Source organism: Aulostomus chinensis, chromosome 21 (genome assembly GCF_037954235.1).
Source record: "Aulostomus chinensis isolate RoL2024-O1b breed Wild chromosome 21, RoL_Achi_v1.0, whole genome shotgun sequence".
Taxonomy (NCBI): domain Eukaryota; kingdom Metazoa; phylum Chordata; class Actinopteri; order Syngnathiformes; family Aulostomidae; genus Aulostomus; species Aulostomus chinensis.
The window spans coordinates 4,744,168-4,764,946 of NC_141340.1; the positions used below are offsets into that span (position 1 = coordinate 4,744,168).

The 20,779-nt window shown below is 44.3% G+C and overlaps 1 protein-coding gene and 1 long non-coding RNA gene across 3 annotated transcripts; one reads left to right on the forward strand and one right to left on the reverse strand.

Moving 5' to 3' along the window:
* On the reverse strand, nucleotides 1–4,692 carry rdh12l (retinol dehydrogenase 12, like). 2 transcript variants are annotated; one of them, XM_086190905.1, is made up of 7 exons: nucleotides 4,521–4,692; nucleotides 4,160–4,275; nucleotides 2,826–2,981; nucleotides 2,642–2,743; nucleotides 1,144–1,353; nucleotides 868–1,060; nucleotides 1–779 (listed from the first exon to the last, which is right to left on the reverse strand). In XM_086190905.1, the coding sequence occupies exons 1-7, from the start codon at nucleotides 4,532–4,534 to the stop codon at nucleotides 677–679; spliced, it is 894 nt and encodes a 297-aa protein (XP_086047031.1). In that variant the 5' UTR covers nucleotides 4,535–4,692; the 3' UTR covers nucleotides 1–676. The 2 variants fall into 2 exon arrangements, with proteins under 2 accessions (XP_086047031.1, XP_086047030.1); XM_086190904.1 differs by having other exon boundaries at nucleotides 2,642–2,746.
* Nucleotides 2,658–20,419, forward strand: LOC147241417 (uncharacterized). Its single transcript, XR_015110827.1, has 3 exons — nucleotides 2,658–3,022; nucleotides 3,623–4,442; nucleotides 18,578–20,419. It is a non-coding gene; the product is annotated as an uncharacterized LOC147241417 (long non-coding RNA).
* Nucleotides 20,420–20,779: the final 360 nt, after the last annotated feature.

Sequence of the window (20,779 nt, forward strand, 5' to 3'; positions counted from 1 at the left end):
TGACAAAATCGATTGTCTTTATTGTGGAAAAAAAAAAAGGACAAGATAAAATATTCCATCATTTAAACCCAAATAACCACTAAAAATTACTCTCAAGTAATTAAGATAATTACAGTGAAAGTGGTTTCTTTAGTTAACGATGTATGTGGATTATATTTTTGTAGATTATGTGGATATTTTCTCAATTACTGTATATTTGTGGGAAAAGAAATACATAGAAAAACTGTAAGGGAAAAAAAATACTGAAATGTAAACAAATCCTCCTTCAATCAGGTTCACGTGTTCAGTGGGATCTGATCCGGGACGACAGCTCTGCGCTGAATTCTGCCTTCACAAAGATGATGACGCTCTGTTTTGATGGACAGAGTCAGAGAATTGAAATATTGAGGTTATTTAACATTATATTCTATCTGCAGAGCCAGGAATATTAAAACCTTTCAGTGCAAGAGCCATGACCCCCCCCCCCCCCCCCCACTACAACCTCAGGAATAAAAAAGTACAAGTACTTCCTCTGACTGCGTCGGCAAAAACATGACAACTAGAACTCATAGCGGGGTTGCGGTGCTGATGACGCCGCCTGCGTGCCCGATCAGGAGGTCCGTGAGTGTCTCAGCAAAGGTTTTCACATGGTTTCTTGGCAGGAAGTGCAGTGATTTTATTTTTGATCCTGATGGCTTCACTCCCACTCAATGGCGAGCATCTTACAGCTCAGCTCCCACAACTTCTGGGCCAGGACGTCGTCTTTGGCCGCTGCCGAGCAGTTGGCTGGAGCGCAGTCGCTGCAGGAAGAGGGACTTTACTTTAGAGGGGCACTCTGGGCGTAGCTTTTTATTAATTTTATGTCGCCGGCAACAACAGCGGCTGTACCTGTAGTATCCGCCATTCTCCTTCTCCAGCGTTGGCTCCACAGCACAGTAGATGGTGGTCTGGGCTCCCTGCACTGACGACTTGGTGAAGGGACTGACCATCTTCATCACAAACTGCTGCGGGCCGTTCAGATGACGCCATAAATCCGTCTGGACCACCCCCGGGTGGAGCGAGTACGCCGTCACGCCGGTTCCTGACGTACACGAGTTTAACAGTAAAAGATTTTTTAAAAAACACCCGATGCGCACAGCGCAGGTACAGAGGCGGGAGACGTACCCTCTAGTCGTTTGGCAAGCGAACGTGTGAAGAGAACGTTGGCGAGCTTGCTCTGTGCGTAGGCGCCGCTCTTGTCGTAGTGCTTCTCACTGTTGATGTCCTCCAGATTGATGCCGCCCCAGGCGTGAGCCATGGACGACACGGTGATAATCCTGGCGGGCGCTGATCGCTTTATCAGGTCGATCAATAAATATGTCAACAGGAAGTGACCTGGAGGACAAGGCAGGGTCATGGAGGACGGATGACACTTGTTTACAGGCAGCGAAGAAGAAAACTTGGACTACAACTGCAGAATTAAGAGTTGTACTACATTTTCAAAGTTTTATTAAAGACACCGAGTTCTAGTGGCTTTGAAATATTCCTCGGAATACTTTGTGAAGTTACGAGTATTTACGTGAATAAATAATGCATGTGCAGATTGTCAGTATTCCTCAAAGTACTCATACTGCAGCCAGAATATTTAGTACTTGACTTTAACAACATGTGCACCAGAGGAAGTGTCTGCTGTTTCAGTGAGTAATTAAAGGTCATATTTATTGTTTTTTTTTTTATATTCTAACACCCATAAATAAAAAACTACTGCTGTGCAGTTTAGCAAACATAAAAAGTTCCTACTTTCACTGTTTTTGCCATTTTCTTGACATTTTTTTAACTTTTAATTGACTCAGTCAGTTAAACTGAGTCACCAAAATCTGATTTCCCAAGTGCTGACTGGTGAACTTTCCCCTGAAGTCCAGTAAACGCAGGACACACCAGGACGAGTCGGGTGAACAGGCGTCGCCTCTGATGGTCAAAGGGCCGAACTGTGGCGTGCGAACTTTGGCGGAGTGGTAATGTTCTGATGGGCGTGTGATAACCTGAAGTGGTTATCTCACCTGGTGACTGTTCCCTTTATCAGTCTGTCATAGCAGCGGCAATGATATCAACTCTGCTCAATATTTAACAGCCGTATCAGGGAGAAATAATCCAGCAGGGTAGAGTTCTGTACACTGGTGACAGTGAACTCTCTCTCACACACACACACGTTTAGTGTGTGTGTTTTAGTCCAGGGTGGAATAGCCTAGACCTGCTACCTGTTCCCCCAGGCAAGGCTGATGATGGCAGCTCTTCTGGAGAGGTCGACGAGAGGAAATCAGATCAGAAAACTGCCTTCCTTCACTTGGATCGTCCCTCCAAGCTGATTTCATCATCGCTTCAGCTTCGTTCTTGTGTTACTTCCATCTTTTATTTCCATCGTCATAACGGTTTTGTTTATTTGCCAATGGTAAATCGTACATTGTGCTGCTAGATGGTAGAGGGCAACCATGCAAGACGTCTTGTCTATCAATTCTAATGTCATAGGATCAATCAGGACTTGGGAGTTAAGTATTCCCTCATCTATCCGGCAGAGGCGGAGCTCTGGTCCTGATTCCTGCTCTTATGCAAGTTAATAAATGTCCTGCTGTGGGGTGCAGCTACCACTAGAGGCAGCAGAGAGGTGAGTCAGAGTCTTATTTACCAAAGTGATTGACACCGATCTGCATCTCGAAGCCGTCTGCCGTTTTTCCATAGGGACAAACCATCACGCCGGCGTTGTTGATGAGGATGTTGAGTTTTGGTTCTTCTGCAGAAAACAACACAACCAGTCACGTGATGATGTCACCTGAGGCAGCGGCAGTCCCTTCGTCCCTCTGGGTCCGTACCTGCGTTGATGGCTTCTGCGAACTCTCGTATCGACTTGCTGTCGGCCAAGTCAAGTTTCATACAAACCACATTTTCATTGCCGGAGTTTTCGATGACGTCTTTCACTGCAGTCTGAGCTTTCTCCATGTCCCTGCACGCCATGATGATCTTTGCTCCTGAACGGAAATACAAAGCAGCACGTCTACTGACATATCAGGTATGCATTCACACTCTCTCACACTCACACACACAGGATCAGGTAATACACAGGTGCGGAGCGCCCCCTCCTGACACCACAGTGACGCTTCAGGCTGACTGATGACCTCATCACTGCAGGACTTTGTGTTTCAACATGAAAAAGAAGAGGTTAGAAGCTCAGGTGGAAACATGGGACCTGAATGGCGTCAGACTGGACTTCTCATTGATTATTAAGATCTCTTCCTGATGAAAAACGTCAAGAGTGCTCATTTAAATCTGCCTCGTAGTTTCAGTGGCGCCTCTTAGTACTGACGCGGTCTAAACTCTTGGTCTGGTCACAGCCTCCGCCGCTGCCTGTTCTGCAAGTCAAAAATTTTCTACTTAAAGACTATCATTTAGTCTCCGGTGCACCGTCACACTCTCTCCTTCTAGTCGACACTCCTGGTATTTGATGCTTTGGCGTTTTTAACCTGGAGAAACCAGCCAGGAGCTCCTTCAGGGCTACTAAAGTCACTTAGTTTGGGACTCTGATATATTTAAGGTACATTTCATCCTTTCTTTCATGTCAAGTATAAATGTTATGTGTATAAAAACAAAACCCCAACTTGCTCTGCCCCAGGACAAAGAGAGATGATGTCCATGACGTCATCCGCCACTGACATCTGATTTGCATCATATGACCTCACTCTTCTACCTTCCATCGGGAAACCCCATAAAACTAAAGTGACATTTTCAGCTCATATCAGACGAAGGGGATCTCTAAAGTTTGGAGCTGATGATGTGAGAGCAGGAAAGTTCTGCAGCGCTTCAGTTATGAATTCAAAATGGATTCCCGACACGGTCTTAAACTCCCTACGACTTGAGGTCATTTTTCTACTCGAGGTTGACACTGATTTACTGAGCGCAGTCGCTCTGGTTCTCCTCAGCGTTCGTGGACTCATGGACCAAACTGAACTGAACACCACTGAACCCGGCGGTGAAACAAAGGTGGTATTAAAAACTCAGTCTTGAACATTTGTAGAGTCGACCGTCAGTGGGCCTCGCTGGTAAACACAGGCGTGACGCAAGCAACCATGACGCAGCAGAAAGAAACCAGTGCTGCTGCTGCTGCTGATGGTGATGGTGGTGATAGTGATGGTGACAACGGTGATAGTACCTCTCTTGGCCAGATCCACCGCTGTCTCCTTACCGATCCCGGTGTTGGCCCCGGTGATGAGGACGGTTTTTCCCTCCAGCGTCTCGGTGGAGGACCAGGTGGCACGGAAGAAGTTTCTGACATTGGGAAACCAGTTCAGCTGACATAACCGTAGAGAGAGAGAAGGGCGCGGCACCAGAGGCGCCCAACTAAACACACTCGCTGCTGCCAAGACTTCAACAGAAAAACAAAACCCCGCCAACTCTCATCAAGTGAGGTTCACTCAGTCGCCGGGCGGTCGCAGGTAAGCTAACGTCACAGTTCCCCACCACCAAAACAACAACCACCTCAGCAGTGCCACCAAACTTTCCGCTCCCCTCACCTTATAGCCTGCATCTTTACGTCTTCCAGCGGCCCAGTTGTCTGTAACAGCGCTTAAAAACCTAGAAAATATAGCTAAATGGATGAATTAATATTTACACATCTAGGGTCAGAACTCAACAGGTCCTGGGAGCCGCAATCTCGTTAGTGAGCATCCGTGTCTCACACGGAAACTGTCGTGGGGGGGGGGGGGGGGATAGTTCCCGGATTAATTTCAGCCAATCAGCTGCGAGGTTGTCAAATTTGAGGGTCTGTGATTGGTCCAATTGGACGAATCGATCCGCCCTCAGTGGTGGGCGTTCGATTATGAATACAGGTTGCGCCAGTTATACGTGCGTGGCGGGGAGTGCGCCTGCCACAGAGCTGCGTCCCCGCGGAAGGAAGTGTCAGGACATTCAACAGAGTAAAAGTACCCTAACAGCCGTGTAAAGAGACAAAAATACCCCATGAGGAGTAAAAGTTCTGCATGAGAATCCCGTTTCAGTAAAACCAAATAAATGTAGGAGTAGAATGAAGTGTTTCCTCTCGATTGTACTCAAATATGACACTTCTGTCGGTTCATAGGCGTTTATGTCTTAATTTCTATCATCGTATCATGAACAGTTAATGAAAATACACTTTAATGAATGTATCTGACTAAAAAGACCATAAAGTAAGAAACAACTAACATAGACTCCTCAAAAGTCTATGTTTGATCGAATTGCAAAGGGTTTTCATTGATAAGTTTTCACTGGCTTCTTTAAACCCTCCAACGCCTCCATTAATGTGTCCTTTTTTTTCTCTCTCTTTTTTTTTTTAAACCGACGAGTTTACAGTAACACGCGCACAAAGAAGACGCGAGGGAGAGTTTTTAACTTTACTTGTTCAGCGTAAACATGGAAGATCAATGCATTTCGTTTATACCACAAATGAGAGAACAAAAAGAGAGCCTGCAAACAGACGGTTGAAGTCAAAGTTTTTCAAATCCCATTTGTACTGATTGATGTACATTGTTAGTGTACATATTTCCTGTTTTTTTATTTAGTGTAGTAGAGCATATAGTGTACTTATATTTATACATATTTTACATTCTGTAACATGTCTTATTCCCTATTGTCATTTTTTTTTTTTTACATTCTACACCATGGTTCCTTTTCTATTCTGTTGTTCTACAATGGGAGCCACTGCAACTGACTTATTTTCTCCACAGGCATCAGTAAAGTCTTCTGAATCTGATAATAAGCTGAGAGGAGATTTTTGAAATAAATGTACATCAAATTGAGGCCTGGCCACGCCCACCAACACTGCATGAATGTGCATTTTTAAAGAGTAAAAGCTACTCTACAGTAACTGAAATGATTTAAATTGCAATTTAGTTTAGTTTTTTTTTAATGAAGAAATAGCATTTTATACAGCTACTGAATTAAGTGCCAGACTGACAGCATTTGCTGAAAGTACTCTGTAGTACAGGTACTATGTGCTGGTAAATACTTCTGGAGATCTGGTAGATCGTCCTTTTTTAAAACTCTTTATTAATGCGATAAGTTATATTGAATCCACGCCAAAACCTCATTACATAAAATACTATTTGTTTTTTATGAAATCTCCTTCATGAAAGTGTTAACGTGTCCAGCAGGTGGCAGCACAAGATCATCTAACGTCACTTCTTCCAGCTTTGACTGCTGCACTGCTTGTTGTGTCTATTGACAGATGAACAGGTTTGTGTTTGGGTGAAACCCGTCCTTGGCTCTGACCCCACTCCCATAGCAAAATGTCATTTCTCCAGCTTAGAGCTGGACTCGACTGTGGACACGGAAGGTCATCAGGACCGGAAACGCAGTGCTGGTCATCAGCTGATTGTGTGTCAGCAAACATTTCCTTCCTGTTTCAAAGCAGTCAGCAAAAGAGCGAATCAGTGTGTGAGCGTGCGTGCGTGTGTCCGTGCACGTTTGCCCCGCAGGAAAAGAGAGAAAGTCAATGAGGTGTTTGTACAACTGAGCAGATACATCACCGTTTTATTCCCCTCGTCCTTATTCAACTACATTTCCCATGTTTATTTAAGTAAGTGGTGGCACGTGGGGCAGGAGGTGGATGTAAGTAGCAGCTGATTAATTTTTCATGTGTAAAACCGTGATTTGTTGTGGTTGCGTCTCAGTAAAACACCGCATGTCAAGGAAACAAATGGAACCCGAGTACGTCCCTCACGTGGAATATGAATATCAGACAGCTGTTACGGATGTTTCCCTAAATTCTAAAATGCCTTTGCTTATTTATTTCTATTTACATGGCGTGTTTTTGTTTTGCTGTGGATTCATCAGCCGTAACAGTTTATCTAACCCTTTACTGGCGCCACATTAGCAGCTTCCCACAGGCCAGAGACAATAGAGAAGCCGGAGGATGCTCTGAATAAACTATGAGAACAATCAATAGCTATAATGGGACAATTAACTTTTTTTTTTTTGCAGGTTGGGCGCAAAAGAATGCGGATGCTTATTTTAAAAACACAAACAAGCACGGGTTGACATCCTGTACTGGTACGGCTGCAGAAGGGCTTAAAGGTGCTCTGTGCGAGTTTTCACGGAAAACTAATCTCAGTTTAGAGACGCCGCCGCTGCGTCACCGCATCTACAGCACGATGGCGTCTCCCAAAGGCACATATGCCGCTGTTGCCGGCGAGACAAAGATTAAGAAGGCAGAGCTCAGAGGTCGTCGTTCAGACGCGCGTCAAGAACGTTATTTGTGGTTAATGCTACCTGATAATAGGACTCTTAGGTGAATATCCGTCAATTCTTGCTTGAGTTGCTCACGTAGGTTTCAACACAGAAAGGCGGGGCTGCGAGATCCTGGTCCGTGTGAGGAACTGTTGAGGAAAAAAAAACACTAGAATTCCATCTCCGTTAAGTTGTTGTTGTTGTTTTTTTTAAAGACGTATAAATGGCGATTGATTTTATGGGTGAATCATATTTCAGTGGCTCAGATCAGTTGTGACCGGACACACAAACACTCGGTCGTCATTTACTACATTTTCACATTACGACTCGGTGCTGATGGGGTCCCGTGAAACCTTTTTTAGAACCGACCTTCATTCTGAACCCACCGACGCAACCTGCAAAGTTCCATGACTTTATCTGGGTGGTTGTGATGCTACGGTGACAAATTCCGAAGCAGAGCTAACCGAAGCACTCCGAGCTGCTTCGGTGGTGGTTTACGCAACTTCATTTTAGCAAATTACAGCACACAATCACACATCCTTGTATTTATACCTTTGGGAGGACCATCACGTTCCCTCGCCCTTTACCTTAAACCCGAATCCTGAATCTAAATCCCGACCCTAAAACCAAGTGTTGATCTTCGAACGGCCATTTGAAGTTGTGAGGACCGGGCAAAATGTCCTCACTGTTTGGGTACTGGCAAAAACGTGGATTCATTTCCTTAAGCTTTGGTGTGCAACCTCCATCTTCACCATTAGATGTCATTAAATCCTCCACCCTGGCCCTGTAAAGTCCATGATCAGGCTCGGTGCAGGAGGGACTCAAGTCTCCACGTCATCCTTGGACAGGTTGCATATTGGAACAGTGTGGTGCCCACACTGGTGGAGTTGTGGCTCTTAGGTATGCATTTTGAACTCGGGTTTTAGGTCAGCACTGAGGAAAAACTAGAAATTCCCTTTCAGAGCCCAGTTTTATGAGGAGCTTTGTGCACAACTGATATTTTCAAGCTGGTAGTCGCACGAAAAACAACAGTGATTTTGTGGAAAACAAAATCTTGCCCTTTAACACAGGTCAGCAGTAAAGCTGGCAGAACAAGTCGCCCTACTGTTTACATTATAACAATATCTTTCAAGGTCACTGCCTTCCCCAGCGCGTGCGCGCGCGCACACACACACACACACACACACACACACACACACACACATTGAGCTCTTGTGGACAAAACCTGCAATGATCAGAAATTATGGGAGGAGATAAATGTCTCTTCGTGTCCACATCTCCTGCTGCCACCTTCACGGGCTCATCCCTTCCTCTTCCATCGCTCTGTTTAGTCTGGCGCCTTTTGTCTGAGCCTCTGTATTTGGTTTCTCACCCTCTCAGCCTCCCTCACCTCTTACGTAACACACAAATGGTTCCATTCATCCTCTAAAACCGTTTCTCTTTGTCGATCCAATCTGCGACCCCTAATGGCTTTTAGAAGCACCATTTCCCCGAGATACCAATCTATGCTGTATGTTCATGATTGCATTCCTTTCTAAGCAGTGGTCTTGGTGTACACCAGATGACGGACCCCTTCATCCCGCCGCTGTTGACCCAAACACCCAGTAGCATTTAACTCCTCCATAATGACTCTCAAACCTTTTTCTCACACGTATTAATTTACTCAGGGAAAACTGGAAGGTTATTTATCCGTTGCTGTGGTTGTTACGGTCCAGTCTTGAAGGAAAGGTCAAGTGTTTCCTCCTCCACCAACAGAAAAAATAAACATGTTTGTGTAGTAAAACAGCGTTCATGTTATACAACACCTGCGACTCATGGAAAAAAATCAGCTTGTAGGTATGTAACAAGATAAATCTCCCCTGTGGTCGTTATAATCCTCAAAAGAGGATTGTACAACTCTCAACTTGACACAAATGTGCTCTGTTTGAGCCGTTTATCATTGTAGATGTTATTAATTCTGTATTCCAGCACTGCTAAATTAAACACAGATCTAAAACCATGTCTTGAACTACAGGGGCCAAACTGAAAAATATGCCAGAACTCATAAATATCAATGTAATATTTTTAGAGAAAGGAATAATAAAAAAAAAAAGTCCAAAAAAAAAATGAACCATGGAAAGCAAAAGGATAAATGAATGGGTTCCTCCTTTTAACAATGATAATGAAATTTGGCCTGGTAGTTTTTGCTCAGTCTTGTTACCGTTACAAACAAGCTAACACACAACTCAACCGTCTTGGTGGAGCTAATCAAGAGTTTTGCTTGTTTGTAGCTGTGGAAATGTCAATAAATAAACAACTTTAAATGAAAAGGGTCTTCTCTCTAGATGTCTTAGCATGTGACGTCATCATTCCTCTTCTTCAATGGGGTGTGTAACCTGGTGTTCCTCAAGGCACCACCCTTGGCCCTCTATTATTTGGTGAATATATATTTTCCTCAGACACACCATAAACAAATGCTGGCTCCTTGATCCTAATCATCTAATGGTACTGAATTCCAGTGAAGGAGGAAACCTTGAACATCTTCAGTCCTGCCGGCAAGAAATGAAGTGCTAAATGTCCCACGTGTTTCCGAAGTGATCGAAAACAAATTAGAAACCAGGGACATTCAGAGACTGCATACCTTTTTGCCGAGGGCCCTCAGCTACACCTGTTAATGGCCTGTGGTGCAACCCTCCTCTAGCCTGGGTAAAAATTGGTCTCCTGACTGTCAGCAGACAGATTTTGGAAGTTACCAGCTGCCTGCAGGAGCGCCTTTGACCTACAAGTATCCTAATAATCAGCACATTTAAAAAATTAAAAAACAACTTTTGCATGAATTACATTGACATTTTTAAAGGAAAATAGATTTCCTTTCGATACGCCTTCCAGGGAAAAACGAACAAAAGACTCTACACAGTACATTTATGGGACCCACCCTCTTGCTTTTGAGTGGATTCTCATGGCAGGTGGAGGTAAGAGGTCTTTTCCACCACCCAGAGTCCGGCTTCGTTTTACGTAAACAGCTCCTTCAAACCGCAGCCCTGCAACCAGAACTTGTTCTTTCTTGATTTCATCAATTGAGGACCACCTCAAAGAGCAATAAGTTCTCTCTCAGCCTGATCCAGAGCAGGTCATCCCTGATTTTGTTTCCTCTTTTATAATGAAATCAGTCACTTCATTCAGGCACTTCCACCTTCCCTCTGAGCCTGCATGCAGCCTCAGATCCTTCGCCGGAGTTCTCCTTGGCTTTTCCTGGGACCCGCATCCAGACCGGGGGGAGGGGACTGGATTTTAGTCAGGACCCCTCAGCTCTGGAACTCTTTGCAGAATCGGTAACATCTCGTAAATCACCTCTCCAAAGTATTCCCACACGAACACTGTATAGAGGATTAGAATTTGATTGACAGAACTTCAGTTTCAAAAGAGCTAAGTGACAAAATATATTTATATTTGTGAGGTACGTCCTGGGGGAAAAAACAACAACTTTAAACAAGAACTATGAATTAGAAATCAACAGGAACAATTCCGACTTTTTTATTGTTCGGCATCTCAGTGGCTCCGTGCCTCGTTGCAGCAAACCCCTCCACCGCTTCATCACAAACAGCTGCGGCGTTGTGGGTGTGTATGAACACTGCTCTAAATGCATTAAAGTGCTCTGCATGTTCCATCAAAGAGACAAATCAGGACGCCGTGGTAAATTTAGGTTATGTTCCCCCTTGAAGGTGAGCAGACAGTCATTAGGGCCCTGCTATAGAGCCCTGGGAAACAGGCCTTCCCTGCTATTTATAGAACTGTCTGAAGGAGTCAATATGCTAGTGTGGCCTTCCAGGAGACAAGAGTGGCCTGTTTTGATAGACACGTATGTACGGCAGCATGAGGCACAGTATCGTATGTCAGCGTGGAGGTCTGAGAGTGGATGGATGTGCTATAAAGGGAAGCTTAAATGTGGAGCACTGATGGAGTATTGAGCAACATATTGTGACCTCTAATGGTGACAGAGAATTCCTTGTAAAAAACAAAAACAAAAACAAAAACAATGAATGCCATTTTGTGACTGCTCTCCTTTTTGTTTTTTTGGTATATTTTTTTTGTGTATATTTCTATTTTTATGTTTCTGCACTTTAAGTATTTAGTTTAGTTTAGTTTATTGGACTGCATGCACCAACAGCACCACAACAAATTCCTTGTATGTAGAGAATCGTACTTGGCACCAAAGTCTTTTCTGATTCTGGTTTTGACCTTTTTGGATGGAATTGGAACATTAGCATTAACACATAACAGGGCGCCGCTTTAACTGTAGCAAAGTGCATTTGTCACATTGACGGCCAACTTTCCTCTATAACACTCCTGGCAGGGTCATCCTACGTTACGTCAGCCCCTCCCTCAGTGAGGTTGTTGAGGAATGTCCATCTGCCTAAATTAGGTGAAGGTGGGCGGCCCGGTGGTGCAGTGGTCAGCACTGTCGCCTCTCAGCAAGAAGGTTCCTGGTTCGAGCCTCAGCTCCAGCACGGGGTCTTTCTGTGTGGAGTCTGCATGTTCTCCCTGTTCCTGCGTGGGTTCTCTCTGGTACTCCAGCTTCCTCCACAGTCCAAAGACATCAAGAGGGGACAAGGTTAATCCAGACTCTAAATTGACCGTAGGCGTGGCTGGGAGAGCCAATGGTTGTCTGTCTATATGTGTTGGCCCTGCCATGGACTGGTGACCTGTCCAGGGGGAAGGCTGCTGGGATAGGCTCCACCCCCCGCGACCCTTAACAGGATAAGAGGTAGAAAATGAATGGATGGATGGATGGATGGATGGAATAGTTTGTGTTGGGAGAGTGCACGTGTGCTCTCATTCTGTGGGAACCCATGGAGGGAACGTAGGAACATCCCCTCACATCTGCTCATAGTCTACTTGTAATATCGTGCATTGTGAGTTTGTACATCCACTGAGTTTACATTGACGGCCACACTCAGACCTCTGGCCTCATTCTACTCTAACACAATATTTGATTCAGCCGTTTATGTAGAATATTAATTTTATACTCTCGTAGCTACAGAGTCCAGTGACTGAGGAGACACATCTATGTTAGGTCTTAACTTTGAAGCTGGAAAATCTTCAATCCATTTTTGTCATCTTGCTACCGTGTTATATGTTGAGAGTTTTCTTAGGAATTATGTAAATCTCTTGCTTCGAGCTGAATTCCTACCTCCCGCTGGAGGCTAGAACTACATGGTCAAACAGTTTTAGTTCAGTCCTGCTGGGGTCTTTGGGAAAAAGTACTCAGCTCCTCGGGCTTTACTCCTTCTATGGTCTTTTGTGTATTAGAAAATGTGTCTTATTCAAAGTGTTTATTTGTTAATATTAGAATCTTACCATCCATGTAAACATAGTCATTGATGTGTCATTTTCCCACAGTGCAAGGACGTTTTTCCCTCATAGACTTTTACAAGTACGGGAAATAAACGAGTCAGCGCCGTCTCTGCATGTTCTCGCCTCATGGCACATTTATTCCCCTTGTCATCCTGGTTGTCCCCTTTAAAGAAAATACTGTACATAGTGGAGGCCCACTTATCGTTTGAGGCAAACAAGTGCAATAAATAAAACTGGATGGACCAATTTAATCTGCACTTCTCATGTTTATTACTGACAGCAGGTCTCAAAGGTGGTAACCTCTTGTTTAAATGTTCTAATCCGGGGTCAGCTTCCTCTTTCGCAGACGTATCAGGTGAACTCTCACCAAGCGCAAACCTCAGCCAGCACTTAGTCGTAAGTGACCAACAGCAATCAATCACATTCAGCATTTCAGCAGCTGAGACGTCTGATGCAAATGTCAAGGTAAAATGACCGGACATGTATCACCTGATCCCCTCGATGCACTCATGACCTTTGCCCGGGACTTCCTGTGATTCCTGCCAAGTGTGGCACCCATCAAACTAAAAATTAATTAAATGAATGAATGAATGTGATATGTTTTTATGATCATGAAAATTAAGATGAAAATATGTATTTTTCACAGCATCACAGGAACAGGCCAACTTTTAGGAATATTTCACTCTCTCGCCTTCCCCAGACAGTCTGTGAGCTGAGAACCGCAGAGACTCGCCGAGTGTGAGTCAGCTTAGCGCAGCTCTGTGAAAAACCAACAAATAGACAAGGTTCAGGATCCTAGTTTGGTCAGAAGAAATTCTCAACCACGTATTAGCGGTCACTCTTCTTGTTGTCCACAACAACAACAACAACAACAACAACAACAACAACAACAAAAATCAGTTCTGTTGGCTGAAGTTACGCTGAGTCTTTTCAGGTGCCGCTATGTTAGGAAAGCAGTTCTAACATTGTGATCCAAAAATTAAAAGTTCTTTTGAATTTAATGTTTATTTCACAACAAATATTATCCACAATATTAGTAATACAAATGTAGACAGTGACTGCTTTACAGGACAGTGTATTTGATTACGTTTGATGAAGGTGTGCTATCCTGCCCATCCGCTACCATTCATTGCGCTAAGCTAACTAGCGGTGAGTCTCAGCTCTTTCCTACACCCACATCGGAGTGATGTGGAGAACATCTTATGTTCTTGTCTGGCTCTGGGAAGGATGGATAAACATATATTCTAAAAAGTTTGTGTGTTTTTTCAAAGAAATGTACTGATGCTTTTCTAAGAGGGTTTGAGTGTGTGTTGTATGTTTGTATGTGTGTACGAGAGACTGAGTACACGTGTGTAGCGCACTTCTGGTCCAACTCCACGCTGTGCGTGGCTGAAGGTAACAAATTACTGTTTAATCATTTACTTTACTCTTGGTAATTTTGAGCAGTACTTTTACTGTTTGTTTTACACAACGTGATCTACTTCTTAAGGGATACACAAAAATGTCATGAGTCAGCTTGAAGATTTACTTGCACGTTTAGTTATTTCCTGCTTTACTTCGGAAACTTTTTTTTCTTATTTTGCTTCCTTCGTTTCACTGTTTTTTTTGTAATTTTTCTAGATTGTCGTCATACGCTCCCAGCTGGCCACTTGTGGTTTTCCCTGGGAGTTTTCCCAAAGGGATTCTGACCTCGGGCTGGTTTTTGATTATTGCCTTTTGTCTTTGTCCTGCTGGATTTAGTTGCCTGTTTGCTGTTTTTTCCATGTTTGGACCCTGGACTGTTTTCTGGACTGCCATTTACCCAACCAACTCTCAGCTTTCCAAATTAAAGCCTTTGATTACAAGTCTATCATTGCTGTCATTGCGAAGCCTGCATTTTTGTGTCCTCCTTCATCTCAGTTGTTACTGTAAGCATGATTGCGCCTGCCAGAGCAAATAAAACATGAGCAAGCACATTTTTCCAAAGGCTTCCAGGCCACCTTTATCCAAAACGTTCTGCATTTTTGTTGTTAATCAACTTTCTGACATGATGAGGATCCATGTGGGTTAGAAACATTATCCTTAATAAACTCTTGTGGCTTTGAGTAAGTGTGCAATGTTCCCACTGTTCTCATGGGTGCTGTTTTTTTTTTTGCTAGCCTTGCACCTCGAATGGAAAAAAACCTATGCTGCAACAGGCAGAGGGTTGGTAATGTGTCTGCCAAGAAGAACCACACAGAAGTTAGTTTACAGATGGAAAAAGCCAAATGAGGACAGAAGGCAACATTGGAAAAAGTGAAAATGAGAGAGGATGGGTGCCCATGGCTGCACTTGGCATTTTGTACCGCAGTAGACTGTAGCCTAAAACATTTCAACTCCTGTTAGCTACCCTGCTACCTCCAGAGATGGCCAACACCCAGAAGATGTTATATTTTGCTGTAATTTTAAGGCCTGTTGCAAAAAAGGAAATATAAAAAAGTATATATTAAATAGGCTGATCATATTTACAGAGGACAAGATGTGACTCTTTATTCAGCTCAGTTGCAACCAGTGGCTAAGCTAGCACCACTAACACGAAAGCTAGCACTGTCAGACACAGTTCTGGAAGCCCAGGAGAGGTTGGTTTGACTCTCAGGACTCTTCAGCTGTTGCACTGAGCCTATGTTTTGTGCTGCCCCCCATGGATGTGAGGAGAGGTTGTTTTGAGCATTGATCCACCTATGAGCAAGCTTAGTAACATAGGTAACCTAGGTAACAGCTCTCACAGCCACGCCGTTGGTCAGTTTAGAGGCTGGATTAACCTCGTCCCCTCTTGATGACTTTGGACTGTGGGAGGAAGCCGGAGTACCAGAGAGAACCCACACAGGAACAGGGAGAATATGCAGACTCACACAGAAAGACCCCTAAGTCTGAGGCAACAGTGCTGACCACTGCACCACTGTGCTGCATGCAGGCTAGACAATGGAGGATGAAAGATTTTGGGAGCAATTCGCCCCACTGGAAAACCATGCAAGTGTTCCTGACCCTGGCCCGGTCTCGTAGTTTATGTGCAAGGAGCTGTGGGAGTTTCATGGGAGAAACTACATAAGGGGATGGGTCAGGTTAGCGCCTAACAACAGAAGTATTTACCCCTGAGGAGCTGGTGGAAACAAAACAGAGCAAAATTAAGAGTGGAAATTGGACATAAATTGCTTTTGCTTCTGAAGGAACCACAGCCAAGGCCCCGCTGTATTACAGCGCCTCACAGATTTGAGAGCGGTTTGACATTAAAACGTCGTGTTTGGTCATTTGGTCCGTACACGGTGTTTGTTTTTGCTTGCATACTCCCTTCTGCTCTTGTAGATTAAATAATCATTAGTTTATAATTAGTACAACATGAAACACATGTTCATAGCTTGATAAGGTCATCTTGGAGGCAGAGAAACATTAATGCAGGCCCCAGGACGCGTACCACAGAGAGGACGTTTGTGCTGAGGGCGGGGACTTTGATGGATGAGTGGCGAGTGAAATACGCTGACCTCCTCCGTTCCCTCCCCGCGGCCACAGATGGGTTAAAAAAAAAATACACAAAACGCACGATCGGGATTGCGAACGCTGTTTCATGTCATCGGAGGGGGATAGATTACAAACCAAACGATGATGAGGAGCAAATCTGTGCTGATGAATTGCTTTACTCACACAGGAAATTTTGAGTTTTACCCAAACTCGTGAAACATAGTCCCTAGGAGGGACATTAAGCCTGATAGCATCCAGATGAGTGCGTCATGCACCCATGAAGAATGTCAGGTTAAGAATTTTCTTTTTTATGCTTGAGAGAAGCATACATACACAATCTGGACTGTTGTATTTGCATGTTTATTTGGTTGGTTTTTTTGGCGGGGGGGGGGGGGTTTGGAGATAAGCAAGTACTTTAAGCCATTCAATCCTTTGTGAGAGCCTCACTGTGAGTTACATGAAAATCCATTGAACTCCACCAGGACACAGATTTGATTTCATCTGTTTTCCTTCCACAGATTACGTTACGTAAGGCTTCACATAATCCAAATTTGTACTCCGATCAAATGGATTACAGAGCTCTCACAAACCAGGCACAAACTGCAAGGAATTTATTTCTCTGCTTTTGCGATTTGTTTTCTTTGCAAAAAAAAACAACAACCAACAACCCTAAAACCAACCCTGCATGTAGGTGAGAGGATTCAGCAGAGATTCAGGAGGAGGGGCTGACTGCAGTTTTCTTGCCCCAATTCAAAAACCTGGAAAGTGGCCATCTTTCCCCTTTGCGCTGAATCCACTAGTAGGCGTTATGTCAAACACTGCAGAGGAATATGTGCTGCTGCTCGTGAAGAGATGAATCTCACACACACACACACACACACACACACACACACACACACACACACACACACACACACACACACACGGTGTCCTCCTTCTGTGAACGTCATAATAGGAGGTAAACGTCCCACAAACAGGCGATGATGAATGAGCGTTATGAATAGACTCAAATACATCACCTTCTTTAGGCTTGCCATGTGAGGCACGTCTCCTCTGCACAGCTTTGTCATTGTCAAAGGGAGAAGCGGTCCACTGCAGAACGGCTCTTCACTATTCACTGGGTACATTCAGAGAAAATAAGCTGCAGGGCCGGGGTGGACTCGCTGGCCGGGCTCTCAAAAGAGCCGGGGCACAAGACCGAGGCGACAAGGGTTCATATGCATCTGAATGAAGGACTAACAGACCGGATTTGAGCCGTGAGCCGTGAGACCTCTTTTGAGTTCAGCTGACAAAAAAAAAAAAAAAAAAAAAACGTTCAGTCCAGGACGATTAATATTCCATTCATGTGTCTGAGTGTTTGTCCCAGAGGGAACTGCTGGTCCCAGCAGACGCCAAACACACGTTGCCATGGGAGCTTCTGCATCGACACTCGAGAGATTTGTGGAGGGACTCAGGGTTAAGGTCAATTTCACCCTGCTTCGAATATCAAAAGTATGACAAAGGTTTTCTGTATTGTTAAAAGAACAGACGATAAGTGGTACTTTTCACAGTATCGGTTCCTTTGAGTTTAAACTTAAATGTATCCAAACCATCAGACTTTTGCTACCTTTTCGAAAACACGGTGCCAGATTGTCCAGTGATGATTTACTATTTCCAATACATTTACTTTGCGTGCTAGTTGCACATGGATATGCTACATCAGCTCAGTAGATACAGAGATGTGATCAAATCACGAGTTTTGACACATTTTTTTCTTGTTGTTCTTGTTCAGCGTAGCTCGCGTGTCGGTCTTGCTCAGAGTCTGATTCTGCCGCTCTGCGCTCGTTCATTGGTTGCCCTGGTTGCCATGGTAGCGGGCACGCAGCAGAGGATACGCTAACCAACAAAGAGAAGCCACAAGTCCAGTTCATGAGCTCAACAGGCTGACCTGGTGTGCAGCAGAGACTGAAAAGGTTCAGTAAAAAATGATCGGTTCGTTCACTTCCACCCAGCATGGATGTTAAACTCAACCGGCGGTTAAAAATTAGTCGAATTTGCAGTATGACATCCTGGAGGTACTACATCTTATAGTACTTTAATGCCTTTGAGTACCTCATTATCGTCCTTGCATATTCACTGAGGAGTACCATAAATCACAAAGCGTCTTTCAGTGTTTTAATACTTCATCACGCTTCCTTCCTTTTCAGCCCGAGAATAAATCTTTTGTATGTATGCAAATTAATAGCACAGAAAAACAAATGAAAACACAAAACATTCATTCAAAATACCAATATTCATGTTTTGTTTTCTTGTTTCGTGTCGTCATCGTATGATCGTATTTTTCAAAGCCTGTATGGTACAACACTGGAAAACCTGAAATAAAACAAACGAGGGATTTTAGATTAAAGGCCTCTGCTTCTTGTTTCAATAAAGAAAAAAAGGGTCTTAAAATTGAGCTGAATCTAGATGGTGTGTGTGTGTGTGTGTGTGTGTGTGTGTGTGTGTGTGTGTGTGTGTGTGTGTGTTGCAGATGTAGCCAGAATGCTAAAATCCTTTCTGTCCTACATGTCTTTGTTTGCAGCCAGTGGACGATGAATGGGAGGCAGGTGGCGATGAGGAGGAAGGTGCTGAGTCGACACCGCCAGACACTTCTCCTCTCACCAAATTCACCTCTTGCAAATTAATGGAAATGAAGGGAATCGTGCATCACTGCGGGCAAAGAATCGCACACCGGGGTGCTGGCCTTGTTTCTCTGTCTCCTTGGTAGAACACGTTCAGTCTTACTACTCCGGGGGAGACTTGGCACACCGGCGCCCTCGCACCCGTCATTTCTGGCTTCCAGGGACGCATCTCCCCTCTAGGTTCCTGGCAGGCTGAGCCGGTCCTACAAGAGCCAAGCACCAAACCGGTCCTACAAGAGCCGGTCCTACAAGAGCCAAGAACCAAACAAGAGTTTGCCTGTGGGGAGAAAATTAGGAAAAAATAACAGCACGCAGCTGCGACGTTCATTCTCAATCCTTCTTTTATTTCATGTGGACAAGAGAAGAACCTTCCATTGGAGAGGAGAACCAAGGGACCCTTTCTGAAACACAAGTCTGGATTGTGTGGATTTTTACATCTGAGTATTTACTGTAGCCCCTGTATTACAGTCAGGGCTCGTACAGGACGAGTTCCTTAATGAGGAACATAAGGGGCATGAATTTTTAAGGAACAGATGATAAATTTAGGGTGAGAGAAATGAACAAAAGGGGATCGCTGATATCTGCAGGCCAGCAGATTCCTAGAAACCCTCCTGTAACGTGCAGGATTTAAAAATGAGGGGTTGTCTCACACACACACTCACACACACACACACACACACACACACTCACACACACACACACACACACACACACACACACACACACACACACACACACACACACACCAATAAGCTTTTATTTCTAGCTCATGTTCTTTTATTGCTCATTTTATACCGTTTAGTTCCTTGTCACAGATTTACTGCTACAATGACCTAATTTCCTGTGGTAAGTCGATACAGTTTTACTTTATCTTATCATGGCAGAGCTGGATACTGTACTTGCCAGTTTTCTGTGTGTGTGTGTGTGTGTGTGTGTGTGTGACAGTAACTGTACTGTGACACTGTTAGCTATATTAGCTATAGAGTGGACCAGGAAGTGAACGTGGTTGAAAGTTTGAGTCACTTGTCTGTTTTTTGATTAAAAGCCCGAAAATCGGGGCCGTTTTTTTACACTGACATTCAAATATTTTGTCCCACAGCACAAAATATGTCTGTAAATATCAGACTTACGAGCTTTGCTGCTCTTAAGTGTTTTAAAAAAAAATAGTGGTTGCTAACAATCCGCTTAAAGGTCCACACGTCAGACGGAGACACGAGCAAAGTGAGCTATGGTGACCTGTTAGATTTGTACTGCCATTGACTACATTTACACTTCAAAACAAAAATCATAAGTCTGATTTTTGTCTGCCACAGAGCTTATTTCCTCATATTATCCATAATTAAACGTAGAAATCCCGTTAGCTTTTGATGGGGCGAACCTGAACTCTGAATTTCAGTTCCTGGCAGGGGCGACATCGGCCAGCACTGCCAGCTCTGTTTACAGGAGCTGGCCCGGATGAGTTGGTGATGGGCCCGTCATCAAACCGTGTCCAAGAAGGGAGTGTTCCCACTACATGTGCCGGTGGAGCTGGGAGCCCAAGCCCAGCTACAGCCCAGTTTAGCCCACCAAACCCAGGGGAAGCCCCTGGGAGCACCAAGTGGACACGTCTGCTGGGCAACCTCAGCCTCACCGTGCTGGTGGGGTGACAGAGGGTATCAGGAAGCACTGAGGGGGAGTTGGATACAGTGTTTCTGGTATACTGCCCAAATATCACAAGGACCCCCCCCCCACACACACACACACACACAAAACTGTCAAACCAATCAAACCTAGTTAAAGTTGACAGGTGAAATCTCCTTCAAACGTCTCCTTCAGAGTCCCAGTCAGTGTGTTTGCAGCTCTGGATTAATGCGGTTGCGTGCTATATTAAGATAACGAGATCTACTTTGTAAGCACAGGCCTTAGGAGCGACCTTGACACATAACTGAGAGCGAGACTCTCGCCAGTTGGGAGTTTTATTACAATAGTTTTCATTGTTTCGTCTCAGATGTTCAGCAGCGAAGGAGTGTCGGATCAAGTTTAATTCCCCTCGGTTCTAACCCTCAGGTGCAAAACACATCTGAATTAACAAAATTAAAGCAATGTGAATTATTGATAAATGC

Bases quoted from the DNA above. Each gene is read 5' to 3' on its own strand.
- rdh12l (XM_086190904.1), bottom strand. The intron at 2,982-4,159 runs GTACTATCACCG...ATTTCCGTTCAG, and splicing joins GGTGGATCTGGCCAAGAGAG to GAGCAAAGATCATCATGGCG. The intron at 780-867 runs GTACAGCCGCTG...CTCTTCCTGCAG, and splicing joins GAGAATGGCGGATACTACAG to CGACTGCGCTCCAGCCAACT.